At 42.7% G+C, this 9,647-nt stretch overlaps 1 protein-coding gene across 4 annotated transcripts in view; it reads left to right on the top strand.

Annotated features, from left to right (window-relative positions):
- The window catches only part of fam13a (family with sequence similarity 13 member A), a 189,161-nt gene that overhangs the window by 9,846 nt on the left and 169,668 nt on the right, over positions 1-9,647 (top strand). For 3 of the 4 annotated variants that reach the window (XR_007263291.1, XM_048603264.1, XM_048603257.1), the window contains exon 1: positions 4,844-5,233. Coding sequence is in view for 3 of the 4 variants with exons in the window: in XM_048603264.1 (XP_048459221.1) it covers positions 4,987-5,233 (247 nt within the window). In the remaining variant the exon portion in view is untranslated. Of the gene's footprint in view, positions 1-4,843; positions 5,234-9,647 lie in introns of those variants that run through there. The other variant, XM_048603250.1, reaches the window with a different exon arrangement.

The raw sequence follows: 9,647 nt of genomic DNA, 5'->3' as shown, positions 1-9,647 counted from the left end.
CTGAGTTCTGAAGAAGGGTCACTGGACCCGAAACGTTAACTCTGTTTTCTCCTCCACAGATGTTGCCAGACCTGCTGAGCTTTTCTAGCAACTTTGTTTTTGTTGCAGATTAATATAGTTCAGGACCCCCCACTTTTAAATTTGTAATGACTCAAGTTAAAGTAGATGAGTTTGCAAGTTCTTGTTTAAACCAAAGGTTTCTTTCTTACAACTTAATACTACAGGTTCCTTATGGATAAAGAGATCGTTTAAAAAATCACAGGTTCTAAGATTAAAACAATTGTAAAGAATACAAAAAGAACTTAGAATAAGCAAGACCTTCATTGATCAGAACATGAAGTGCAGGAGTTGGGATGTCATTGTTACAGCTATACAAGATATTGGTAAGGCCACATTTAGAGCACTGCATTCAATTCTGGTCACTGTGCTCTCAGCAGGATGTTATTAAACTGCAAAAGGTGCAGAAAAGATCTACAAGGATGTTACCAAGACTGGAAGGTCTGAGTTATAAGGAGCGGATGGATTGCCTGGGACTTTTTTCCCTGGAACATAGGAGGCTGAGGAGTGACCTTATAGAGGTTTATGAAATCATGGGCATAGATAAGGTGAATGGCCTAAGTCTTTTCCCTAGGGTTGGGGAATCCAAAACTAGAGGGTGTATGTTTAAGGTCAGAGAGGAAAGATTTAAAAGAGACCTGAGGGGCTTTTTTTTCACACAGAGGATGATGTGAATGTGGATTGAGCTGCCAGCGGAAGTGGTAGAGTCGGGTGTAATTACAACACTTAAAAGACATTTAGACAGGTACATGGATAGGAAAGGTTTAGAGGAGTATGGGCCAAATGCAGGCAAATGGGACTAGTTCAGTTTAGGAAACATGGTCGGTGTGGATGAATTGGGCCGAGCAGCCTGTTTCCGCACTATATGAATCTATGACTCTGCAACTTATCTCTATTGTATAACGTTGGGGACCATTGCTTGAATTTTTTTGTTCTTGAAGAGGTTAGAACTTAAACCCAGAAATTGCTGCAGAAACTCAGCAGGCCTAGCTAGCAACGTCTGCAGTCAGTGAAACAGAGTTAACATTTCAAGTACAAATATGACTTCTTTACAACAGGCTAGCACTTAAAGTCAGATCCAGCAGCTGCTAAAGCTTCTGTAGTCAGGCAGTCATTGTTTTCTTGTATTGGGAAGTTTCTTATGGCAGCTGATCTTTGCAGAGCAATAAAAAGATTCTTGGTTTCTGCTTCTGCAGGCGTGCCACTTTTAGCTGTCTAGTTACTTTACAGCAACTGCTGTTGTAAGATGCCTCTCCCACCAGGGAGAGGTGTTTCTTGTGCGATGGTTCAAGGTGGAATCTGTCGTCTTCGAGGCAGCTCGTCTTCTAAACTATTCTTAGCTGACAAACTAATATGGCCACGTGATACAAGTGTAAAATAAAGTCGTGTCCCATAAAAGGCATTTTGGAAACAGCTCATCTCCCACCTGTGGTTCTTAGCTTTCGTCCTGTTCAACACTGAACTTGCATTCTCATAATGAATCATCAATGAACATTGTTCCTTCCTGGATGAGGGTATTTACATGTCTGGGTATATGTCCCTGTATTCCACACACTGCTGATAGAGTTTCTATCTAGCACTAACCATGTTTTTAGCTTCTTGCCCAGTTACACTCAGCTTGGCCTTCTTTGTAACATGTACAACATTATAATTACAGTGTCATGACATTTGTTATTTTTGCACTTTGTCTATTTTTTCTGCATCCTTTGTGTGATATGGTGACTAGAAAGGTACCCAATATTCTACGTGTGATAGTTTCCCAGATGGCCATTCCCAGCAACTTTAGTATTTGCAACCTCTACCAGTGTGTGGTATTGAGTAAAGGATCTTCGAGGTAGTTTACTGCCACCAATTCTCTTTTTTGTCTTTGTCTGAGGCCTATCTAGTGATTAGTGGTAGAGAAGCAGAGTAGGGGAAGACCACCATCTTTCTGCAAAAGTATAATGACGAACTGTTCAGTCATCACACCCTCTCATTGCCTTGATGTATGCAAATAATGTCATACATCAGTAAGAAATGCGCTTGGTTTTTGCAACTGCAAGGAATGTCAAATTTTTTTGATACTCAAAGACTGCTTTAATACCTTTAGGGCTGCAATATTAAAAAAAACACCCTCTGCAGGTTATCTATAGAAGAAACTGTGTTCTTGAATGACAAGAAGGTTTCTTGCAGGATAGCAATAAGTACAACACATTTGACTAGACATAGTTTTGAGGACTTTAGAGAGCTGATGCTGATACAGATACATCTGATCCCTTCAAATGGACCGTGGAACTTCTTGTTTCCACCCACAGAATGTGTGCGATATCAGTACAATGGATGGAGCCAGTATAACCTGAATATTAACCCCTTCAGAACATGATCTTATACAATATACCTTGGATTCTTTTCAGGCTGAGAGTGCTAACACCCCGGAACATGCACATCAATAAACAAAATCTCTCAAATATATTTATATAGTGATAAATACCTAACAAACAGCTAAAAATTAAAAAAATTATAAGGGTCAAGAGCTAAAAAGGGTTAAACAAAATAGAACCTTTTCTTACGTGTTAAAAATCATGTTTATATTGCACATGTGCAGTCTGGAAAAACAAACAAAAAGTGAGCATGACCAGTTGCCATTCACCACAGGATCATTGGTGTCAACAGATATAGTCCCCTTTTCACAGGGGAGGTAATAGCCCAGTGATATTATTGCTGGACTATTAATCCAGAAACTCAAGTAATGTCCAGGGGACCTGGGTTTGAATCCTGCCATGCAGATGGTGGAATTTTAATTTAATAACAATCTGGAATTAAGGGTCCAATGATCACCATGTCTGTGTTTTCCTCCATTATCCCCTTTGAAGGTGATGTGGTACCTGCCCTGTTGTTTTGTACCTCTGCAGTTTATCTTGCTTCCAACAACAATGCTATTTCCAGGATTTTGACCCAGCAACAGTGAAGAAATGCTGACATAAGTGCAATAGGGGAAGGTGTAGGATTTGAAGGTGATGTGTTTCAAGTCTTGACCTTCATATTATGAAACAGAGTGCTGTTGGACATCCAGTGAGAGCTGGACCAGGCCCCGTAATGATGTCGTCCCTCACATTCATTATCTATATTGTATAGAGGCACAAGAGGGTTTCTGGTACCAACTGAAATACATTCTACATAAATCATCTCCTGCAGGATAAAAGGAGAGTGAAAACGGAGAATTAAGAAAAGAGTAAGCATTCACTTTGTTATGGTGAACTAGTAACCCAGTTTCAAACCAAGCAACCTACATGTTCTGTTGGTCAATTAGCAAGTCAAGCTTTTGCCAAGAGAAACACACAGAAGGTATAAATAACAGACTGCAGTGTCTACCCACTCTACTCTCCTTTCTTTTAGTGACCTTGGCACCCAGAAATCTGTCAGTCTGACAATTCTGAAATTATAACATTGCACCGTACATTCTTCAGCCAGAGGAAGGTTTAACACATCTACACTGATAGACACCTAGAGAATCTTATACATTTCAACCTCCAATTGAATTAAAGTCCAGGGAATTCATAATATAATGTGACACTATTACAAGCAAGACTGGCACATAGAAAGAAACCATTCAGTCCCTTTAGCCTTGGGAGGAGGCCATTCAACCCCTTTAACTGCCCTGCTATTCAACCAGAGAGTTGCTGATAAGTACCTTGACCAATTTACCAGCTTTTTCTCTAAATCCCTCAATGCCCCTGCCTAACAAAAGTGTTTCAACCTCAGCTGACGGCTACAATTATAACCCCAACATCCCCAGTCCGTGGACAGGAGGAAAATATCCTAGATATAGGGGAATGTGGGCGTTTCCTGATTTGGCAGCATGAACAGCAGAAATTGCTAACTGAATCTCAAGTCGTTGAAACTGCGGGAAGTCTAGACTTGCAATTTTTTTTACAAAGCGCATGATGAGTCTCCGTGCCAATCAGTTCCAAAAGAAAGCCGCTTTTTATTTAAACCTTTGCGTTGCCAGCTCTGATTGGAGGTATTCCTCAAGGCTTCAATACGTGGTATCCTGCTCTCCAACAATTCCGCTCGGTTAAATCTTGTTTTTAATCGTTCTCCAATTTAAAAAAAAATGCACACCATTGTCTAAATGATAAAATACCTGCGGACGCCTGAACTCTGAAACAAAACCAGAAAGTGCTGGAGAAACTCAGCAAGTCTGGCAGCATCTGTGGAGAGAGAAACAGACTTAACATTAGTTCGGCCGAGTTTCTGTTCTTGTCCTAATGCTTTGCTGATTATTTTTCCCCCTGAGATTCTCACAGTAACGTGCCAGAGATTTATATTAAGCTCTGAAGACCAGCCCAGGCCTGGAGGGTTGGAAACCATGCTCCTGCCTCCTTGCGGTCAATTTCAGAACCTTATTTTTGACCCTTTAGCTGTTTTTCTTATCAAGATTTCAAATCCCTTTTAAGGAGGTCGGGGTACAGCCTCCCGTTTAAACAGCATTTGCCTGAAGCTGCACAGAATGTTCCACATCTAGATGGAGCTTTAAGCTTTCTGTCGCGTTCTAAGTGTGTGCAAACTGAGACGACCCTTTCAAACCCATCTTTTGAGTGTCCAACCTACAGTGTTGCAACCTCGGATTTATTTTGATCCGCCGGCTAGCCAGCAAAGTCTTTCCAAATTCAGCCTCCTTTAATTTTCACGCCTGAAGCTCAGCAGTGATTAACCTAGAGCCCAGGATTGGGTTGGTGACTTATAGGTCCCGCCTACCTGTCACAATAAAGGGGGCGTGAATGTTTACCTTCCTGTTTCCAATAGCTACAGGAGAAACATGTCTCATTCATGGAATCGAGAAGGCTTTTCAGTCCGTTGTAATTCCCTGATCCTTTGAGATTGTATTTTGTTTCCAGTTGCCTGCTAATCCCTGCAATTGCAATTGAGGTGCCTGCTTTCCTTGCCCCAATGGAGCTGCCTGTTGTGGCCGTACTTGATTGTTCTCATCTGCTCTGCTCTTTCCAGCAAAACAAGGCCGCAGTCCGGTTGAAAGAGGACGTGAAGAGGATTATGGCTCATCCCCTCAGCACACAGAGAGCCTGCAGTGCCGGCAAGGTGTTTGGAGTCTCTCTCCATGACCTCCAGCAACGAGGGCAGATGATTGATGGGGTCCCTTTGGTCGTGCAACACATGGTGGAGTATCTGCAGGAATATGGTGAGCCACATTGCTGTCCAGCAAAGTCTGGACTGTCAACACTTTCAATGTTACAACAGGGACTGCACTGAACATAGGGGCTGGGTTACAAAGGACCAGTGAGCAGCAAAGCACTATAGGACTGCAAGTATTTACTCTTTAATAAAAAAAACCGAAAGAACTGAGGATGCTGCAAATCAGAAACAAAAACAGAAATTGCTGGAAAAGCTCAGCAGGTCTGGCAGCATCTCTGGAAAGAAATCAGAGTTAATGTTTCGGGTTGAATGACCCTTTCTGAGACTTTTATTTCTCATTCTTGTTTGCTGTTTGTTTTTCTTCTCTTAGCCCTTCCTCCTTCTCTTCCTCCTTGCTTCATGCATCATTACCCCTTATTTATCCAGTCGATAATTAAGCAGACATCGCGCCACTAGGTTTGGGTGCTGTAGTGCATTAATCTGGGCCAACGCGCTTCTACCTATTATGCAGAGGAAGTACTCTCAGATGTGCCAGTGACTAGTACTGCTGCCTCACAGTGCCAGGGGCTCAGGTTCGCTTCCAGTCTGTGTGGAGTTTGCACATTCTCCCTGTGGGTTTCCTCCCATAGTCCAAGATGTGAAGGCTAGGTGGATTGGCTATGGGAAAAGCAGGATTAGGGTAGGAGGTGGGTTTGAGTAGGATGTTCTTCAGAGGGTTGGTGTGGTCTTAATGGGCTGAATGGCCTGCTTTCGCACTGTGGTGATTCTATGATGATTCTTTTGAAGAGGACTTAAAGAGATGCCCCATCTATCTATTCAGACAGATGTCCCAAGAAATTAGAATATGTCGGTGGGTGTTTTTGACCAGCTCAGACTCAATGGGCTGAAAGCCCTCTTTCTGTGATGTAGACCTCAGTGACTCTATGACTCTGAGACTTTCAGAGAAGAACAGTGGAGTTCATACATTTCACCCTGCCTCCATCTCCCCTGTAATCAAACCACTGTCCTGACCAATATTGATCCCAAACACAACCAAAACTAAACTGATCCATACAAGTCTATCAGCCACAACCTCCCCACCATTCCCTTCCCCTCTTCAACCCCAAAGTGGAGCATAAGGCATAGAAACAGAAGAAGGTCATTCAGCCCATTGACTCTGCTCCACCATTCTATCCAAAAACAAGGACATCAGCACCGATCAACTGGATATTTTTCCCATTGCTTTTTGCAAGCTCCTGTGTATGCAAATACCTAGATGCTCCATTTGCCTATATCCCAACGTTGAGTATACTTCGAACTGTAATCCATTGGTTTTGAAGTTCTTTGAGACACACTGAGACCTTGATAAGTATATACAAAAGACTCAAGTTTTATGCTTCTCACTACATCCCATCCCATTCAGCAAGGAAAACGCTGCTTTCCCCAGAGGTAAGGATGGAGCGGAATTAGCATTATATTGAGAGAAATACTTGCATTGAAAGTTGTGCCCAGAAGGTTGACTAGGCCAATCTGTTGGGATAAAGGCATGCCATATGAGGAAATGTTGAGCAACTTAGGCCCGTGCCCAGTGGAGTTTAGACAAATGAAAGGTGATTGTTTTGAAGCATGCAAGATTCTGAGGGATTGATCCTGAGAGGATGTTTTCTGTTGTGTGGGAAATCCAGAACTAGGAATCACAGTTTAAAAAATAAGGACTTTCCCATTTAATGTGGACCTGAGGAAGAACTGGTTCTCTCAGTAGGCCCGCCATTCGTCTTTGGAATTCTCTTCCCAACAAACAGTGAAGGCTCAGCCAATGAATATATTCAAGGCCGTCGGCACCAATCTGATCCATGCAGGCCTATTAGTCACAACCTCCTGGCATTCCTGCTTCCCACCCCATGGAGGAGTGTAAGACATAAAAACAGAAGTAGCCATTCAGCCCGTTGACTCTGTTCGGATATTCAATGAGACCATGACTTCACTTTCCTGCCTGTGCCAATATATATATATATATATCTGCAAGCATTTTGTAAAATGGAGCTATGGAGCTTGATGGAAGAGGCTGTAATTTTCTTTTCACCACTTAGATGATTGGGAATCTTTCCCATTCTTGCCTCTTCCTTAGCCATCTAGACATGGAGTGGGACTTTGGTACATAGGAACAGGAGCAGGTCATTCAAACTCTTCAGCCTGCTGCACCATTCTAGACCATGGCTCATTCCTGATCTCAACGCCAATTGCCTGCACATTCCCCATAATCACTTGATCTCATTAGGATCTACTATTGTCCATCTGAAAGATGCTCAATCTCTGAACTTCCACTGCTCTGGCGTAGAGAATTCCAAAGACTCTCAGTCTTCTGAATGAAGAAATTTCTCCTTAATTCCAGCTTAAATAGTTCACCCTTTATTCTCACACTGTTCCACCTCCCCATCCCCCTTCCCACAACCCCAGTTTTAAATACCACCCCACAATAAGGAGAAACATCATATTTACATCTATCCTGTCCAGCCCTTTACCAACTTAGAGCTTCTGGGTCAGACTCACCAATGTAACCCAATGCATCACAGGATGTCCATTGTCCTCCAAACTATGATGTATTCATTTTCAAACAGCAGTCTTTTCAATTAATACTGCACCTTTTAATACAATAAAATGTCCCAAGGTGCTTCATGACAACGTCATCAAATAAAGTCTGGTACAGATCCACATAGAGCAATATTAGGCCAGGTAACTAAATTATTGCTCAGGAATATAGACTTAAGAGTATCTTAAAGCAAGGCAGAGAATCTGAAGGACTGACACAATGGGAGGGAGTTCCAGAACTTGAAGGCATGGCTACCAGATTTGGAGGAGCACTGAAATCTCAAAGGAATTTTGGACTGGAGGATGTAAGAGAGATGATTAAGGGCATGGTGATGAGGGACCAAAGGGGCGGTGACAGAGTACTGGGAGTGAGGAACTTGGTGGGCAATGAGGGAGTAAGGGGATGAGGGTGTGGTGGAGGTCAGGGCTTGGTGGGTGATGTGGGAGTAATAGGGAGTGAAGGAGTGGTCGGTGATGAAGAAGTGAATGAAGGAGTGGTGTGTGATAAAGGGAGTAATAGGGAGTGAAGGAGTGGTCGGTGATGAAGAAGTGAATGAAGGAGTGCTGTGTGATAGAGGGAGTAATAGGGAGTGAAGGAGTGGTGAGTAATAGGGATTGGTGGAGTGAGGTGAAAGGAGTGGTGGGGGTCAGGAAGCAGTGTTTTGGAAAGGGGCAGGGTTCAAAGTCATGGAATGATTTGAAAACCAAGCTGGGCCTGTTGAATCAAGGCATTGCTAGGCTGAGAGCCAACGTCTTTGGGCAAGCACAGGAGTGATGGGTGAATGGGACTCAGTGCCAGATGGGACAGGGGCAGCAGAGTTTAGAATGACCTCAAGTTCACAGAGGGTAGACTGTAGGAATACACAATACTAGAGGCAGAATCGGCTGAGGCAGGAGACCACTGATATTAAAGAGGTAGAAATGGGCAATTTTTGTGATGGTGCACATGTGGTCATTAGCTCACCCTGGGGTCAGATACATCAGTTCAGGCAAAATGCAACTCATCAAAGGTTGGTCTTGCATTTCAGGGTATAATGCAATAAACGTGTTTGCGATTGACATTTCATGTGCATTGAAATAATAGCCTGTTGTTTTCTATATTCCTTGGTTAATGGTTTACCATAACCACCAGCTGTTGTCAATATTTGTATGTGCTCATTCTTACAATTCTAATGTCACAGTAGCCTGAAAGCGCAGAGCAATTGCTTTTCCAATGCAGCAAATCACCAGCATTGTCCCTTAGCAATCTCCTTTGACTGCACTTCAAAGATGTGGGAAAAAAGTACTTTCATCTTGCAGTTTTGGCTTTTGGTTGAAATTTCTGTAATGACACTCCCCTCATTATCAAGTGAGGACATTGCATTCACACCAGGAAGCTCCCTTGTTCACTCCTGTGTGGATTTATCCGATCCCAGGTCTTGTCGGTGGTTAGGATATTCTAATTGACTTCGTCATCCTGAGTCAGATGGAGTAAGCTATCAGACTATAGGACAGAAGAGCAGAAATAAGCTGTTCAGCCCATTCAGTCCGCTCTTCCATTCAATGGCTGATCTGATAATCCTCAACTCCACTATTTTTGCCTTTTCCCCATAAGCCTTGATTTTCGTATTGAAAAGTAAAACCAACAGAATTTGTAAGTACAAAACAAAAGAACTGCAGATGCTGTAAATCAGGAACAAAAACAAAGTTGCTGAAAAAGCTCAGCAGGTCTAGCAGCATCTGTGAAGGAAAAAACAGAGTTAACGTTTAAGGTCAGAACTGAGGAAGGGTCACCAGACCCGAAACGTTAACTCTGTTTTTTCCTTCACAGATGCTGCCAGACTTGCTGAGCTTTTCCAGCAACTTTGTTTTTGTTCCAAAATTTGTAAGTCTAACTTTGGCTCAGTATTAAT

The sequence above is a fragment of the Rhincodon typus genome, chromosome 1 (genome assembly GCF_021869965.1).
Source record: "Rhincodon typus isolate 14 chromosome 1, sRhiTyp1.1, whole genome shotgun sequence".
Taxonomy (NCBI): domain Eukaryota; kingdom Metazoa; phylum Chordata; class Chondrichthyes; order Orectolobiformes; family Rhincodontidae; genus Rhincodon; species Rhincodon typus.
Note: the sequence above shows the minus strand (reverse complement) of the source record. Positions and strands in the feature narration are given on the sequence as shown.